General features: G+C 45.2%; 1 protein-coding gene across 2 annotated transcripts in view; it reads right to left on the bottom strand.

Annotated features, from left to right (window-relative positions):
• Positions 1-5: 5 nt before the first annotated feature.
• Positions 6-18,304, bottom strand: part of cicb (capicua transcriptional repressor b) — a 30,316-nt gene continuing 12,017 nt past the window's right edge. The window contains exons 3-21 of one of the 2 annotated variants that reach the window (XM_028981645.1): positions 9,908-10,057; positions 9,648-9,831; positions 8,598-8,712; positions 8,116-8,298; positions 7,869-8,001; positions 7,588-7,778; positions 7,177-7,291; positions 6,951-7,048; positions 5,909-6,866; positions 5,440-5,579; positions 5,142-5,302; positions 4,729-4,916; positions 4,088-4,606; positions 3,624-3,958; positions 3,037-3,194; positions 2,675-2,826; positions 2,403-2,537; positions 2,177-2,308; positions 6-2,077 (exon numbers count right to left, since the gene is read on the bottom strand). In XM_028981645.1, the coding sequence (XP_028837478.1) occupies positions 1,800-2,077; positions 2,177-2,308; positions 2,403-2,537; positions 2,675-2,826; positions 3,037-3,194; positions 3,624-3,958; positions 4,088-4,606; positions 4,729-4,916; positions 5,142-5,302; positions 5,440-5,579; positions 5,909-6,866; positions 6,951-7,048; positions 7,177-7,291; positions 7,588-7,778; positions 7,869-8,001; positions 8,116-8,298; positions 8,598-8,712; positions 9,648-9,831; positions 9,908-10,057 (4,325 nt within the window). In that variant the 3' untranslated portion in view covers positions 6-1,799. The remainder of the gene's footprint in view (positions 2,078-2,176; positions 2,309-2,402; positions 2,538-2,674; positions 2,827-3,036; positions 3,195-3,623; positions 3,959-4,087; positions 4,607-4,728; positions 4,917-5,141; positions 5,303-5,439; positions 5,580-5,908; positions 6,867-6,950; positions 7,049-7,176; positions 7,292-7,587; positions 7,779-7,868; positions 8,002-8,115; positions 8,299-8,597; positions 8,713-9,647; positions 9,832-9,907; positions 10,058-18,304) is intronic. The other variant, XM_028981646.1, reaches the window with a different exon arrangement.

The raw sequence follows: 18,304 nt of genomic DNA, 5'->3' as shown, positions 1-18,304 counted from the left end.
TTTGCTTATTTTAAAGACTATTTATTTGTATACTGATGGATACAGATACAAATTTAGAATATAAATTTCTTACTTGCATACTTTATTGGTAAACCAAGGAATAACACAAAGTTAATAGTCATATTTATTTACTTCCATCTTACAATTTAACGTCCTGTATTGTGTCTTATTCATTAATTTAAGAATGTTTTAATATCTTGAGTCTTCAGACTCTACAGTAAGTATGTACAACACAACCAAGTCTTGCACAATAAACACGACTAGTACCCACCCAGCTCTAGCTGAAATGCCCACCCTTCCCTTCAACCCCCCAATTTCTCTTCTCACACACACAAAACTACAGTGGTGGAGAGAGAACAATAAAGCAACCAAGGGAGGAAGGAGAGAAGGAAGGAAAGAGAGGTGAAAGAATACAAGTGGTGAAGTTATACTACCAAGGGAAGATGGGGGACGCAACATTCATCTGATAGATATGCTTCCTTTTCTTCTTGAAATGTAAGTAAAAACATTAGCTCTGGTCCTTGATGAGAGGTGAAATTATTGGTAGCAGTGGGAGCGAGGGTGAAATGGGAAGACTGAGTCGGGGAGGGGTAAAGAAGCCCCACTACCATCAGAAACAAAACCTCTAAGATAAAGAAAAGCAGCAGAGTAAGTGTCTGCACATAATAAAGATTAGACAACACAGTTACCATGAAAATAGTAATAACAATTATAAGAAATACAAGTAATTATAGTATGTCCATGTGTGATTAAAATAAACTAAAAAGGTAAACAAATGTCTCTTCTTGGTTCTTAAAGAAGGTTATGGTCCAACCATTTTCTGTTCTTCTTACTTAAAAACAATTAAAAAAATTGAAAGATGTGTGGTTACTCAAAAACATCTGCAAAGTCTTCAGACAAAATGTGCCCACTTGCCTTCCTTTCTCCACTTCCTTCATAACTAACCAATCAGGTGCAGGGAAAATTCTGCTCAGGTCTGACTGGTGGCTGCTGCATGCAGTCATGGGAAGTGAGAGCTCAACCTCAAATCTAAGCATCACTGGGTGACACTGGTAGGATTGGGAGCGTTGCCACAAAGTTCAGTTTGTTCAGTCAATCAAAGCTGCTCTTCAGTGCTTGAAAATGCCTTCTCGCAAGAGCCCGATATAAAAACAAAATAACATAAAACATAAATCATGTCCTTCTCACTGTACATGACTCACCTCCAGTCAATAGGGGCCCAGCCTCTCAATGTCTGGCAATAAAAGATGAGCCAGCCATCCAAATCCTACGTCACTTCCTCCGGGTGCAGCCTAGGACTGCTGTATTGGATGATTGTGTCAAGCAATGGGATATGATGTCATTTAAATAGGTCCAGCCCCCAAATAATGAAAACAAACGAGGTGGGCTGTTAACAAGGCAATGTTTCTTCGGTCTGTAGCCCAGTCCCAAAGTCCACTGGCATCAATGGAAGCTTTAAATATAAACGTAACAATGTGCTAGTTCAAGTGTGGGAATTTAAGACTGTCTATACAAAGCATACTGAAGTATAGACAAGTGGCATGTGTCTGTGTGCGTTTTTCAGAAGACGCTGTGCTACGTCAAAAGTGTACTTCAAATGTCACATTCATAGCACAGGGAAAAAGGGTACATGAGTACATAAACCTTCGAAAGCCATTCTCCCCGCATATAGCAACGTATTTTCTCAATGTCTCCATGCTCATTGGTGAAACTGGCAAACAGAGAGGTTGTAGGTGAAGCTTAAGATGCAGGGGAGAGACCTGGCTACTGATTTGACAAATGTGGTTGTCACTTTAAACTCATCTGGAGTCCTGTGAATCTGCAGTGCTCTTAAATTCTTCTGAACTGCTCTGTTCTCCCTCTGCGTCTTTGTCTGTCACCTCGGCCCCTATATCAATGGTCTGGGTGCTAGAGGGGCCTGGCTGGGATGCAATTTCAGAAGTGCTAGGTCCAGTGGTCTCAGAGGGTGCTGCAGTCTGCATGATTTTCTGACGGACCTCTCGGATCTTAAGCTGCAGGCACACTTTAGTTGGGAAGATATCAGAGTAACGTGCCTGGAAGGCAGCGGTGGCTTGTGCTGCAGAATGAGCAAACAAAGACCAGAAGAACACAATGAGTCTGGTTTACATAAACTGTAAAGGTTGGACATATTTATTACATTTAGAACAAATCTCACCAGATGGGAAGAAGCCATGCTCTTGGAATAGTTGCATGACTAGAGCTCTGCGCTGGTCCAGAGTCCTTCGCAGAGAGGAGTATGGCACCTTATCAAACTCCAGCTCCCCTAGGATGTCTTCACCATCAGTTACTGAAAAAAGGAGGAGAAAAAGGAGGTAAACTGAGGTAAATAGAAGATACATGGGCAAGTGGGCTTGCTCTGCGTTTTCATGAGTAGAAAATACCTGGCCTGTCAAAGGTGAAGATATCCCCTTCACATTTGGCCGCACTTTTAGGTGTGCTCGGTTCAGAACTACAGCTGGAGCGCCGCCTGCTCTTTCTCTTTGGCGAAACTGGATCTTCAGTTGACGAATCCAAATCTGAAATCAAACACATCTTTGGTTCAGGTGTGTCCTTTCACATATATTTAAATATTAGCTATGTAACAATAAAAAAAATCCATGTTTTCTGACATCAAGGGGCACATTTTTCACTCTGTCACTTTTTCTTCAAGTACCTGTGGAGTTTTTCCTCTTTCGGCGGTAGCTGCCCAGAATAGCTCGAGGGGACGTGGCCAGGCTCTGTAGGGTAGGGGATGGGAGCACTTCCTCTGGACGAAACTCTGGAAGCTCAGCAAAGCGTTCTTCAAAGTATACCTCTGACAGAACCCTAGGAAGCCATCCAATCAGAGGTCAGGATTCCAAGGTGCCATTAAACTCCATTCCCTATTTTCAACAACAATTGGCTAATTATCCTGTAGCTTGTTGAAAAGTCTTATTTCAGGCCACAGCCATTTCTGACATATGATATGGACATAAGCACTGGGCCAAAGTGAATGGAAATCTGATGAAATTTTATTAGCACAGATAATGCACTTACTTGTCCACAGAGTCAAAGGTCTTTTTAAGTGGAGGGGGGCGAGCTTTAACCTTTTTTGTTGGAGGGACGTCTTTGTCGGTCTGTGGGGGTGGAAGCACAGGTTCAGGCCCATGGGAAGGGGGGAGGGGAGATGAAGGACAGGAATCCTTCCATCCACCCTAAATATTTAAGCATGAGAGAGAAGACGAGGAAGAAAGTGGAAATGAAAGCAAAAGAAAGAGTGGGTGAGGTCAATCACTCAGCTACAAAAACAGCAGCACTTCAAATGAGCTGCATGCGCTGCTCTAAATGATATTCTGTGATCTTTTGCCCTCTTCTTCTCTCCATCCTGCTGAAGTACTGAGGGAGTTCTTATAAAACAGGAAGCCTGGTGCTAAGCTGTCTATCGATGGAGTTTGCACAGCACTGACCTCTTGCTGATTATTCAGTGCAAAAGGAATTAACCTAATCAAAGCACTGAATAAAACTGGCAGCACATTTGCAGTTTTGTACCATTGACAGGAACATAGGAGTTCATATTCTTCAGAGTATAATACAGTATAATATAATATCATGCAGACCAGCAATGACTAGGTCTTTGCCCCTACCTCTTTGACTGGTGCCTCTTTACTATGACTGGCAGTGGCGGTGCTGTCCCCAGCACTATGCCCCTCTGAGGTCACCTCTGAAGGGCCCTCTTCAGCAGAGTGTGTCTTGGGTGAGCTTGTGTCTCCAGGATGCTCTAACTCAAAAGAGAAATGGCTGCTGCTCTCTTTTTCTTTCTCTCTGTCTTTTTCCCGGTCCCTCTCTCTCTCCTTCTCCCTGTCTTTCCCGCGTCCCCCACTTTCATAGCTGCCCACGGGAATACTGGCAACAGTGGCCTTCACTTTTTGAGGAGTCCTTGCAGGGAGGGAGGGTAGTTTAGGGGTGCCTGGTGCACTGCCTGAATAAGAAAAGTATTATATAATTTAGAAACTTTGCCAGCACAGTCACAGCATTCGTAAAATCATAGATGATGCAGTATGTCATGCGAACATTTTTTCCCTTCTACACCACTCTATATGTCTCTTACCTGTGTGAGAGGGTAGAGAGGGGCTGCTGGGTAGCAATGGCACTGCTGATCCAGATGACGACACAGCTGAACTGGCACTTGCCTTTGCTGAGACCTGGGTCTGTGAGTGAGATGGCCTGTCCATATGCGAGTGAGTTTCTAGCTGCCTGTCTGCCAGCCGTTCTGTCTGCCTCTCAGCCTGTCTGTCAGTCTGTCGTTCTGATGGCTTTTCCAGGGGAAGGTGTGCTTGTCTTTCTCCATGAGGAAGTACATGGCTTTGCCTCTCAGACAGGGAGGGGGCAAGGGTGGCAAGAGATTGCTTGGGCAGGATGTGTGGTGACAGGCTGGAGGGACTTGACACTGTGTACACAACACTGGGTGGAACAGTTGCCACAGAAACCACCCCAGTGGCCAGGGTAACAGTGCTGGGTGGATAAATGGCAGTGACAATCTGCCCCCCTGTTCCTGTGGCTGGGGCAGGGAGTGAAGGTAAAGAAGGGCAGTTAGATGATGGGGCTGGAGTTAGCATGGGAGGCTGACCTGTTTGTAGGGTTTAAAAAAAAAAAAAAAAAAACAGGAAGCATTATTAAAAAAAATTAAAAAAATAAAAAAAAAATAACATGGCTGAATCTGCAATTGAAAGTTAAAATGACCACACTGACCTGCAATGAGGGGCTGTACTAGTGTCTGGCCAGGAGGTCCAATAGCCGTGAAACCAAGTGTTGCCAGGGGCGATGGCACATATGCAGATCCTGGTGGAGGAGGGGCTGGCTGACCGGAGGAGCCTGTTGTTGAGGATACTAGAGGCAAAGGGGTCGGGACACCTGGTGTAGACTGAACATAAGTTATCCTGTGGCAGAGAAAGGAGAAGAAAAGGAACGGGTGTGAGAAAATAGAGATGGAGACACAGATGGGAAAAATGCTGCAGCCAACAGCTACCATTGCAGTAGAGATGTATGCTAGATTGTATGTGGGTAGGAGTGGGAAGGGCAGTGGTCAGAGCAGCACTGCTGCAGTAGGCTGAAGTGAAGTGCCCACTGTTTAAAAGTGTCTCTGTTCAAATCAGGAGTCATACCTGGTGGGTGGGGGAGGCAAGAGCAGAGTCTGAGGGGGGGTGGAGCCTGGGGCAACCACAGTGGCTGTTCCCATGGAAACTGGGAAGGGGCTCCCAGGATGCACTGCACCTCCCGACTGGAGCTGGGATTGGACGACAGGCATTGGAGCAATCTGGATGATCTAAAAACAGCAGCACACCTGAGTGCCAAACCTCTGTGCTAGATCAGAAAAGTATTCTCCAACATCTCTTAAATGTATGAACATCTCATACATCACCTGCAAAGTTGTCAGGGTCAACAAAATTAAGATCTCCTCACCTTGCCTCCTGCCTGGGCACCATTCTGAACAGGTAGAGGAGGGGCCACAATGGGAATCTGCTGAGAAGGGGTGGGTGCTGTCCGTACAGTTGCCATAGGAACCAACATCTTGCCCTGCAAGACGGGCGACTGTGTTTGCACTGCGGAGGGAAAATGGCCGATACACAATATTAGAGGTGAATATATCTAGGCTCTACAATCTACAATTACCTTGCTGCAAACTACAGGACTACAGATGTTTGGGCCCAGCAACAACGCTCTGCTGTTCCTAATTTTGTAACTTTAGACTACAAATAAAAGTTACTGACTGCTTTTGATGTCTAATGTTACAACATGCACTGTAAGTAAATGAATGTGGAATTTTATGCATCTGTTTAATCAAAATCCACAGCAGCACATATACACACACACACACACACACACATATATATATATCCCACTTTCCTGTAGCGAATAAATTATTCCTCACCTCTGGCCCCAGGACTGACCACTCCCACTGCTGGACTCGAGGCATAACCTGTCAGTGGCACCGCCCCTGACTGCTTCCCGTTGGCCAAAGATACATGAGTGGGTGGAGCTGTGGGCAGGGTGAAGATACTAGTTGGCTGGTGTGGGGAGGGGCTCTTGGGATTGGTGCTGGCTGAGAGGGTGGGCAGGATGTACTGCACTTGGGTGATGGCCTTACCAGCTGCAGAGGGGGCAAGCGTGGGAGCAGGAAGAAACTGAGGCTGAAGCAGGGGTAAAGGCACAGGGCCGTTGCTTTGGCTGGGTGGTGGGGCAGAGGCGGAAGGACTGATGAGCTGGACTGTGGGTTGTGTGGGAAATGTGCCCCCCAGTACCAGATTGGTCACTAGTCCTCCAGGTGCTGACCCAGTGACCGTCCCTGCCCCTGCAGGATTGGGTGAGGACGAGGAATAGTACCCACCCCCTCCGGCTGCCCCGGTAATTCCTCCCGGTCCAATTAGAAGCTGAGCTGCCTGATGGCTCTGGGCTGTGGCAAGTTTCCTGTCATGAGGAAGAGGGCTGGCAGGTGTTCCTTCACGGGGCTTGCTGGCAATCAGGACCGGTGTGCTCACCACTGGACGCACCACGTTGGTCACCACTGTGGAGGCAACTCTCACAGCACCAACGCCCACAAGAGGAGACAGAGTAAGGGGAGTGGCAGGGGAGGGGTGTGGAGCTCCAGAACTGGTCAACTGACTGGAAGAGGACAGTGAGATGGTGCCTCCTTCGCCACCTCCATATCCATCCTTCTGTTCCTTATCAACTGCTCCTCCATCCAATCCTTTCCTTCGTCTGTGTTCCAGGCTTCCCCCACTGCTAACCCCACCTCCATCACCACAGTGCTTAGAGGGGTAGGAAGAGAGAGAGATGCTGCGCCCATGACGAGTTGAAGATGATGAACATATGACAGGGGTAAATACTCTCTGGAGAGGAAAGAACAAAGTAATGAAGTACCTTTCCAAATGTTAAGGTTTGGGATTAAAATACGTGAATACAGGGAACTGTACCTTACGATCTCCCTCATCCCCAGAGCCATTGTCACTGTCACTGTCAGTCACCCTCTCCTTACACTTCAAATCTATTGTGCCTCCTGGATATGGATCCTCTGAAAGAATGATCAAAAGAGAGAGTCTATGATCAAATCATTAAACAAATAAATTAATTAACTCAAGAGAGATATCTTCAGCCGTTACCCAAACATTGTCAGGCCACACAACAGACCAAGGACCTTACCAATGACATCATCGTCCCCCTCCTCTTCACAGATTACCATTCGCTCTTCATCACTTGTCATGTCCTCACTGACCCCCCGCTGCACCTGGGAGCGTGCAGGAACATGGCCTGAAAACTGACACATCAGACACATCAACACACATCTGAGATTTAGCCCAAAGAGAGAGACCAAGATGGAGGAATTATGGGTAAGGGTAGGAAAACAGAGTGGATGACTCATCAGACCAGCTGCCACTGAATTAAGTTTTTGCGGACAGGCCATCTGACTGGAATTCTGCCAGATAGCTACTGTCTCTAGATTTCACAAAAATTTTATTCAAGCAAAAAAAATCTGGGAGAGCAGAAAAGAGAGCACAAAAGAATACCTAAATATAAATAAATAAATAACTAAATAAATAACCACAGATTTACCTGTGCCAGGTCTGCCAGAGCTTGGGTGTTGCCACGCTCACTCTTCTCCAGACTGTGCACTGCACTCTGGGAAAAGGCTCTGGGGCGAGACAACTGTGCTACAGGCATCTCAACTCCTCCACGTTCAGCAACCCCAACTAAGCCAGACCCCACACCTTTCAGGTCCATTCCTAATGACACTGAAGGCGGTTCTGCAAAGACAAACATTGCAGACAAAAAAATGCTTTCATTAATAACACAATAAACAAACCAATAAACCGTATACTGGCATAGTGCCTTACCAGTGGTCTCTGACATGCTCCTCTCCCTGATGTCTTTGCCCCCAGGGACACCACGACCTTCGGAGTTTGACTTCTTCCTGTCTTTGTTGCACCACTTCCAGTCTGGGTGTGCCTTGAAATGGGCTTCCTTCACCTGTGTGAAAGGACAGGATTCAATAAACATAAACAGATTCGGATTCATTAGTTCATTCATATGACTAACTGTGCACTTAAGCGTTATCCCTTAAGATATGATCTTGTGGTGCACCTGGAAAGCCAAGTCATGGTACTTCTGCTTTTCTTTGGGTCCCAGTGCATACCACCACTCCCCCAGGATCTTGCTAACAGTGCGGTTGTCCTGGTTAGGGTGCCTCTGGTGCACCAGCGCCCGATGACGTTTACTGAAAATCATGAAGGCATTCATTGGCCTCCGGATGTGGTCCTTCTCTCTCTGTAGATGAGAGGAGAAAGTGAATAAAAAAAAGACGAGGTAATTTAATCAAACAATGAGTGAATAAATGAGTGCACAAACAATGACTTGTGACACAACCGCGGGTTACGGATGATGTCTATGAATCAGTGCAAGCATATAAGCAAAACACTTAAGACTGTGCATGTATATATTAAACACTGATTACATCATAAAGTTTATTTCACTACTTTCGGAAGTTTTATATCAGACAATTTCACTAACATAAAACTAGTCATTCAAAAGAGAGAAAGTCTGTGAATTTAGTGATGCTATAGTACCTTCCCAGGACTATTCTTGTCTCCATCTTTGGGCAGGGCACTGAGTGACTGGGTCCTCCTCTTGACTGTTGGAGACACTGATGTTGGAGGCTCAGGAAGTACACCCGGAAAGAAGCTGAAACAGATGAATTTTTTACATATCTGGCATTTATCAGGAGCCTCTATCAGGAGCAACTTAATATAGGTGGAAAGTGAAAGTGAAGTGATTGTCATAGTGAAACACAGCACACAACGAAGTGTGTCCTCTGCTTTTAACCATCACCCTCGGTAAGCAGTGGGCAGCCATGAAAGGCACCCGCGGAGCATTGTGTGGGGACGGTGCTTTGCTCAGTGGCACCCTGATGGTTCGGGATTCGAACCGGCAACCTTCTGATTACAGGGCTGCATCCTTAACCGCTAGGCCACCACTGCCCCAATATTAGTAATTACAGGGAGATAGTCCCCCCTGGAGAAGGGTCTTGGGACATAATGGTAGTAAGTGGGGTTTGAACCTGTGACTTTGGGGTTTTCTGGTCCATAGGTGGATGGGTTAGCCACTAGGCTACTACCTATACAATTTTATAAAATATTAGATTGTTCTATAACAATACAGAAGAATAATTAGAATGCCCACTACACATAATGACAACACATGGCCATTTCATAAATATGTAATAGGCCTAGAACACAGTGAATGACTGAGACAAAGAGTCCATCATTATAAACAGAGTTTAAAACTACACATTAACATAAATGCATCCACCCACATATTAGCACTCCCTGTTACACACACACACACACTAAAATAAGCTCAACTCCCCAAAGGCAGTACAGTCTACTCAGGTGACAGCTAGTACGTTTCATTATACGCGTGCCTCCCTCACTGACATTCAAGTACTAATGAAGGCAGGAATGGGAATGCCTTTGTTCCTGTTTTCATTGTGTTGTCATTATTTTGCTCTCCATAGACACTGACAAAGCACATTCAGAGATATAAGTATAGGTTGGTACAAACAGAAAAAAAAAAAAAAAAAAAAAAAACACACACACACACACACATTAGAGACTTACGGATCATCCACATCACTCTCTGTCTCACTGTCTGGTCTCTCTCTTTCCCCATCCCTTTCTCGCTCCCTCTCTTTTTCTGGGTGCAAATCTTCTATTACTGGTGTAGGACGAGATGGGGTTCCTCTTTCCAGGACCGGAGGTCCCTCACTGACCTCCTTCAGATGCAATGCAGGACCTTGACAGTCTAGAAAACATGAAACCCTTGACAATCATATCAGAGGAGGTTTGTTTTTCTAACAGACAGAAAATATTACCCATACCTTTCTTCAAACTGGCTGCCTGTGGGTGGCTGACAGACTGTTGTCCATCACCAGGATGAGTCGCTGCATCTGATTGGGTGGGAGCCAGGAAAGGAACCAATGAATGCCATGGAAACACCGGGACTGACCGAGGCTCCACATTGGTCCATACTGCAGAAAAAACAACAAAGGTTTCAATGGTTAGGCAATATTATAAATTGTATCAGAAGATTTTCATATTTGTTGCATTCTAGAAACAAAGTTTTATTTTCATATTATGATGACCAAATCATATCTTACTGGAATTTTTGTAAAACCAAACGAGAGCAAATTCCAGTATTAACATTGAAACACATATAATGTTTATAACAACTGTGTGGTGGTGTTTTTGTGTGTGTAAGTCAGCCATACAGGTTACCAGAGCTCAGATGGTCTCAAAGTTCATAATATGTAATTTCTCTGAGCATCCAAATAAAAACCAAAACTGAAACATTAAATTCACTCCACATCATCAAATTAAATTAACATATTGTGGTGAAAATGCTGTCTTGCCAAACGCACTTACTGGGCCAATAAAGAGTTTTTTTAAAAAAATTCAATGACTCAGAGCAGCACGATATGACCGTAATCGGCACAAATATGTATTACATAACCTTACAAGGTATAAGACGAAATCTTAAAACCATTATATTGTCTATTTGATGGTATTTGACATGGCACATTCAGACATGTGAGTGAGTATTACTGACCAAACATGCTCAATCCTTGACGGATATATTGAGGGCCTTCGGACGAGAACATGGTTGAATAAAATCCGTTCTCTTTGCGGGAGAAAAGTAAGTCTGTGGTTTTCACGACGAAAACGAAAACACTTGGCGTGCCTCTCAGGGCAAAACGCGGGATGAATCCTCTCGGCGAAGTGTCACAAGTCCAAGCGCCCGGCGGCTTTTGCAGGTGATGGTGGGTCCATCGGTAGAACGGCAGGTCATAGTCGATGTTTGCACCGCTGCTGGCAGCCACCCTCACCGGGATGCTTCCCCGCTTTCGCCCCTCCACTGCAAACACAACTCTTCCGGAGTGCGCGGACAATTTTTTTTGCGCAATTACTAACCTAGTATTATCATGTATATTTTTTGCGAGTGCGACGAGTGACGATCGGACGCCGCTAGTTCCGCTCGGACCATGTTAGATTTCAGCCGTCGCCGCGAAACGTCAACTCGGAAGCACAGACTGCAGCCAGGAAAAAAAAAAAAAAAAACAAACGAAAAAAAAAAAAAAAAAAACCAGAAACGCACGAAAGAGCGCAAATAAAAGGCCGCTAGAGTCGCCGACGCTGACCGTGCAGCCTGGCTGGGGAGGCTGCCCTGCTTGGTCCAGTTACCCCTGTTTGTTTACACTGGCGAAGCGCCGCGGCACGCAGCGGGTTAAGTAGGCCGCTGGCGCGTCCTCGGTCTAAATTGCTCCCGCAGACCGCAACCCAGATAACCACGAAAGCCCCACGCTCGCAGTCGCCGCCGTGACAGTAATGGTAACAACAACACGACAATGTGTCGTACTCGTCTTTTGCGCGCGTTAGACGCACAGTCGGGTTGGTTGCAAGAAGATAACACGATTAAGAAGGATAAAAGGCGGCGAAAACGGGCACGGGGCAATTTAGCCGTAATTAGTTAGCATCCGCTAGCGGGATAGCAGCCTGGCTAACACCAGTGCGGCGCCAGACGCTTGACAGCTCCTGCCACAACCAATGTTTATTCGGTCGGGTTTTGAACGTGTTGCGGCACTGCGCGATTTACGGGTTCAGAAAAACGCAGAGCGACTACCGAGCATTGCGTGAAGCTCGGCCGTTCGTGAACATGCTGGGGTCTCCTATAAACGGTCGCGGTAGTTAATAAATGGCACCCAAAACAAAACTGGGCTTACAAATGCGTGTCTTATATATAATGCCAAGTCGTGTGTAAATTTGACATGATAACGCAAGTTTTTTTTTTTTTTGCGGTAGTGTGTGGAGACTGACGCAAATACGGCGATATTCTGTTATGGCAGAATTGCCGAGGCCGTGAAAGCTACATCATACCCTCGCTGAGGGTTGTTGCTGCTGCGGCTGTTTTTCCTCCAGAAACTGGACCTGGTTTAAGCGGCAGCGTCCCAAATTAGTCCATCCCCCCGGGAACGCCCCTGGCCCCGCACCCGCAACACTGAACGCGGCCAGAAAGACGGAGGATGTCCTCATGTCGCGGCCCCCAACATCCACGACCGCGTATCGCCCCGTGCCGCTTCCACGACGCCCTCAGCTCAGCGCACAGCAAGTCGCGCGGAGTCCAGAAACGAGCAAACAAGAAGAAGACCACGAATCTGGAAAGCAGGCATCAGCCCCACCAAATCCCGCTGTCCACCTGTACGCTGCGGACTCTACGTGTAAAGTTCTCCGGCGAGCAGCATAACGGGCGCACAACTGTCCGTCGATCAGGTTCGGGCCACCTGGGCGTGTAGCGCGTCTCGGGGATGTCCAGCTACCCAAATTCAACGGAGCCGTCCCCGCGCGTCATTACTCTCACACCACGCGAACCGAGCCGGTGCCAGTAATAGTACCACGAGAGAAAAAAAAAAAAGAACTGACGATTTTTACAGCGATCTAAAAACGACCCTCCTCTCCCCGATCCACATGGTACAAAACGACTTCAAAAGACGACTAAAAATACGACAACAGTTCCAACGCTGTCACACTGCGCCGATGAAGCCGCTCTCTGACGGACAGCCGGGCGAGGCCACCTCCGTCCACTGTCCCCCGCTCTTCGTGTTCACCCACAGCGGCGTGACCGGCGCGCAGTCCTTCTGCGGCGGGGTCACTCCGATCCGCCGCTCCCCGCAGCGCCGTGCGCGCTGAGGAGGGTCTTCGTTTTAAAAAAAACAAAATGTCCCTATCCCACTATCACCCACTTGAACTCGACTCTCCCCTCGCGCCAGCTACCCTCTCCGGCCTCGCGGAAAACCTTCCCTCCCTTCTTCTCTCCTTCTTCTCTTTTCTCTCTCTCCTTCTTTCTTTTTTTCTTTCCCTCCCTCTTCCTCCTGTTGTACGCCAGGCTGCCCCCTCTCGCTCTCTCAGCGTGTCAACCTCGCCCAGCCGGGGCCCCGCCCTCTTCCACACACAGGCCCGCGCTTCATTGGTGCGCCGGGCCACGCGTCACACTCGCGCCGCGGCTGCTGATTGGCCGCAGGTTGCGCTGGAATGTCAGTCATATGCAAATCGGCCTGTGTCTTCCTCGGCGTACGACTGGTCCCTGGCATGAAAAAAAGGCTCCTAAATATTTAACGCCAACAACCCAAAAAAAAAAAAAAAGAGAAAAAACTGGAGCATGACTTCGCATTGGCTCTTGTGGAGTGCGGCGCCACCGTGACGTTTTCGCTGGCGGGCTGTGATTGGCGTGCATGATACAACGAGCCTGTTATTGTTTTACATAAACCCGCCCGCTGAACAATCCCATTGGCGAGGTTTGCTGAGGTTTTCAAGAGTGACGGGAAAACGGAGAAATCGAAACGGAGCCTATCTTATTTAGGACAACGAATCGCTTCACACAGCTTACAAACCCCTTCCACCCACAGAGGTTATTTGAGACGAAAAGGGAGCGCGCCATGTGCCAGGCTATTGTTTAAAGGCCTTGTTCATATGTTGAGCTTCTTCAAGGTACAACAGTTCTTTTCTCTGGCGTATTTGCCGATTTGTTAAGATGAGAAAGTCCCAGTAGAATGGAAACCAATGGCTGTGTAAGTTTTGTGTTGCAATACCAAACAGGGAAGTCATACATTTCTCTACAACACATGCACACAAACACATATCAGATATAAAGGTGTACACAAACATCTATGTAAAAGAAACAAACTCAATCCACAACCATGTGTAATGACCGTTGTCATGCTGATTTAAAATAAGGAACGTCTAATCGAATAGAGGTTTACTGGAATATGACTTCAGTTGACTTCCCGCTAAAACAGTCCCGTAGCAGGAAACCAAACTCCCGATTTGGCTGCCACTCATTCTGACTCATTTGAGTACAATGTAGATACAGGGACCGTTCCCCCGGAGCAACTCAGGGTTAAATGTCCTGGGGTTTGAACCTGTGACTGTTTTGTAATCCAGTCCATCTTTTTTTTTGTCTTCCTGTACCATTATTCACCACGTTCAACTACCTTCATGTTGGAATGGCTGATTTACTGGGGGCTGTGACTAATGCTTGAACGCACTCCACATTTACACAGTGAGAGCCTGCCAGGTGGTTGTGTGTGTAAGTTGACTCGATAACACTGTATAAAAGGTGCTTTATGCAGCCTAGATCAACTACTACCCATTTAAATGAGTAGTAGTGGAATGTTTGAGGAAGGGGGTGGAAAATTGGTGGAAAGGGGGAAAAAAAGAATGAGTGGGGCGTATAAAAATAGACTGAGTCATTCTCTGCAAAAAAAAAAAAAAAGTGAGTGAGGACGAGCAGGGAAAACAAGTTGTGAAAACTGAGGGGGAGAGGGATCGAAAGGAAAGCAAAGGAACAGAGAGAGATGACTACGTACGATGGTACGAAAGCAAAATCAAGATGAACAAACTCCTTATACATTTTGCGTAGGATTAAAGGTGAAACAAGCATCAAACAAAACACATCCTTCAATATCATGTCCTTTAATGCACTTGCCAATCAAACCCAGGGACAATAATCCCTGATTTATCTAGGGAAATCACAGGAAGTTCTGGGATCCAGCCAATGAGGTCACGTTAAACACCACGCTCAGAATGGAAATTCAGTAAAAGAGTGTAATTAACAGGTTTTACATTTATTTCTGTTAGAATTGATATAAACAGTAACACTTTCTCAACCTTTCCACTATGACTTTATTGTTAGAAAAAACATTGGAAGATGAAAGATCTTTTCTGAACTTGTTCTATCACTTTAGTATTTTACACTATTCTCCTGTACTGTAATGGTAAGAAGGTCTCAAGAACAGCCCTCTTTCTCTAACAGATTGAGATCAGGACATTCCAGGACATTGATCTTCATTTTCTTAGGACAGTGAGTGATCTGCAGCAGATCACTGTCCTGGTATTTGGAATTATGTTGACCAGAAGCTTTTGCCCAGCTCCAAGTTTATACTCAGAGGTCACTCTGGAAGGCACTAAAATGCTAATTAAACCTCAATGGTTTTAGTCCTTATGTTCTGTTAATTGACATAACAAAACCAGATCCCAAACCAGCATTTACGTTCTGTTGAAAGACAGGCTGATGTGCAGAAGCCCATTAGACATGAGCGACCACATAAAAATCTGAAGGATAAAAATTACAGACTTAAAGTGTGATGTAAAATACATGGATGAAGATTCACTGGGGAGCAGTGTGTAGGGACTATATTTCGCTCAGTGGCACTGCCCCTGAAATAAAATTATAATAGGGGACCTTTAAAAAAAAAAAAAAAAGACATGAATTCTATCTGACCATGTCCATTATATCACCATCACTACTACTCTCATAATTATTTTAAAAATCATTTGTGACATTTGTTGTGCCACCCCATACTGATTATTCTGATCTGTCAAACATCCCTCAACATCTGGTTTCCCCCCCACTGTAATACTACCCCACATACGTATGTATTAATATACTACTTATTTATTAATGGAAAGTAATCCAGGTTATATTTTAGAGCATTATGGTCAGTAAATACAAGTATTTTTCAATGTTATAACATTAAAGTTATGTGTCCAGTTGTGTAGCATAGCGTGTTTGGTATATCCAGTGTCTCTAAGAATAAGAGAGATCGTGAAACACAACTTAATGTCCTTTAAACCATGACAGGCATGTGTGGGGATGATGCTTTGCTCAGTGGCACCTTGGCTGTTCGGGATTGGAACCGGCAACCTTCTGATTACGGGGCCACTTCCTTAACCACTAGGCCACCACTGACCCTCCTGTTGTTGTATCAATCAGAGCTGAAGTTCATCAGAGAACTTCATCATGATGCCAGTGTCAAGGGCTTTGCATTTTATGTAATGAATAGTACTTTGAAATATTACTGGATGCCAAAGCTTATGCTTTTTTCTAGTTTGCCTTTTGTATGCCTCAGTCAAAGACTTTTCATCATACAGCAGTGCCTGGGGCTGGGATCACTGGAACTGGTGTGGATAATGAGATGAATGAGTTGTGAGCATTGCCAGTCAGATGTATTATGGAACAACAGCTTTTCATTTTTATTGTTTTGCAGTAAATGAAGACTCTGTCTCTGTTCTTCCAGTACATGCAACACTGTGATGAAAAATCACACTTTTAGAGCTTGCACTGTGATGCTCACTGATGACAGGCTGACAGCTTTCTGGAGCAATCAGTGCACTAATTGATTTGCACTCTTCATCCAATCCTCTTTCTTTGTCTTAGTCGCATAAAACCCTAGCTCAGACGTGAAGGACGCTATTTATGCTTTCATTTGTAAAATCTTCTTCACTGTAACATCTTCACTATTTTTTTCCGCAGTGTGTGTTGTGTTGTTTCTAGTTTGAGTGACTTATGTATGTATCCTCCAAATTAATTTCTATAATTCGTATGATTACTCTTTCAAAGTCAGCTCTCTGTACATCAGATTGCAAGTTTTATACATACTTTTTCAGTTCAGACTTTAACTTGGAGTCAGGATTATATTTAAGCCAGAAAATAGGTTTTCACTTACGCAAAATCTGACGTTTCACTGAGTATGCACTTTCTTTACCTTTCTATTCTACAACTCATTTCCATTATCCACTTGATCTGATATTCTTCTATGTTACCATGGTAACAGGGAAGTGGGCATGGGTTCTCGAGACACTCTGACAAACCAGCAGCCACTGATGCCATGGAGCCCTTCCCACGCTACAGCGTAACCCCGCCCCTTTCCCCTCCGTGGAAACTGCTCAGGATAAAAATACCTCTGATGCCATCTGGCTGCGTGTAGCAGTGGGCTTAGCGATTGTAAGTCAGAATATCGGGAAGATGACAATTCAGTGCTTTCTCTTTTCTTTTTCTTTTCTTTTTTTTTTGCAAAATCACAAGCAAGAGACCAAACAGCTGGATGTGTGAGTATTTAACATATTCGGCATCTTTTCGTTTATATCACACTCACTCTCCTTCCCTATTGATCCCAAGCATCTCGAATTTGCAACACACTCGTGAATGCATGTGTTTTCTGTGCGGGTCACCAGTAGACATCCAGCGCATGGGCCAAGACTGAGTGCTGCATTGTCAGGCTCTGTCCACGTGGTGGCAGCATGGGCCCGTGTGAAAACGGGCAGCAGCAGCGGGTGCAGAATGACTGGGCTGGTCACCCAGGAACGAGCGAAAACTGCAAACGAGAGCGGGACAAGACAGAAAGCGCAGAGGACTGTGGAAATAGAAAAAGTCCCACGCTCCCAAGTTATCCAAGTAAAATTGCAATAACAATGTGCTTCAGAAATAGAACGTTCAATGCAATTGACAGTGGACTTGCATACGGCCTCACACAGAGGGAAGAAAAAACATTATTTAGTAAATTATTATGGCACGGTAACTCATGCTTATTATGAATGTGGTGACAGTCAGTAATGCCTAGGCCGAACCAGGAAGTCCCCACAAGGCAGATTCTACAGTCCAACAGAGCAAGGGGTTAAGCCACAGGAGAGAAAGGTCAAAAGGACACTGACACATTGTAGGTGTAGGACAACTGTAAAGAAAGTAGACAAGATGAGCAAGAGACAAAAAAAAAAAAAAAAAAAAGACAGAAGACACAATCCTCCATTCAAATACTTGCCCCATGGTACCAAAAATATCACTTACTTGAATCAGCGAGTCGCTTCTGGCTTTCTAATGGCTGCTAAAGATTTGACGAATGAAACAAACAGCCTTTTAGATTAAGACTGATGTGTGTAGACAATGCCAGAACTGGCCTGTCTGCATATTTATCCTCTTCCTCGACTGTTCAAAGGCTTCTAAAATAATCTGCATATGCCATGCTACAGATTCTAGTATTGCATTCAAACATTCAAACACGTACAAGAGAATTTGAAAAAGAAAAGAAAAAAATCCCAGTTGATAAAATAAATCAATCAACATTTTACTTTATAGAGCATGAAATAAAAAAAAACTGTTTGACATCAAATTAATAATTCAGTTTGGCCCATTAGATTTTTTTTTTAAAGGATCCTCTATCAATAATTTGATGAATTATTTCTACAGAATTGAGTGTTTCTTGTGCACTACAGTCGCTGGTGTGTGTGTGTGTGTGTGTGTGTGTGTGTGTGTATCTGCTGCAAACAGGGAGATAAACACACTCGGCCTCCTTGGTTGGCAGCAGAGAGGATATGTATAGTGCGACTTGTGTATCGGTGTGTACATGCAGGTGTGCATATAGACATGTGTTATAGACTCTATAGTGCTG

The sequence above is a fragment of the Denticeps clupeoides genome, chromosome 5, assembly GCF_900700375.1.
Source record: "Denticeps clupeoides chromosome 5, fDenClu1.1, whole genome shotgun sequence".
NCBI classification, from domain to species: domain Eukaryota; kingdom Metazoa; phylum Chordata; class Actinopteri; order Clupeiformes; family Denticipitidae; genus Denticeps; species Denticeps clupeoides.
Note: the sequence above shows the minus strand (reverse complement) of the source record. Positions and strands in the feature narration are given on the sequence as shown.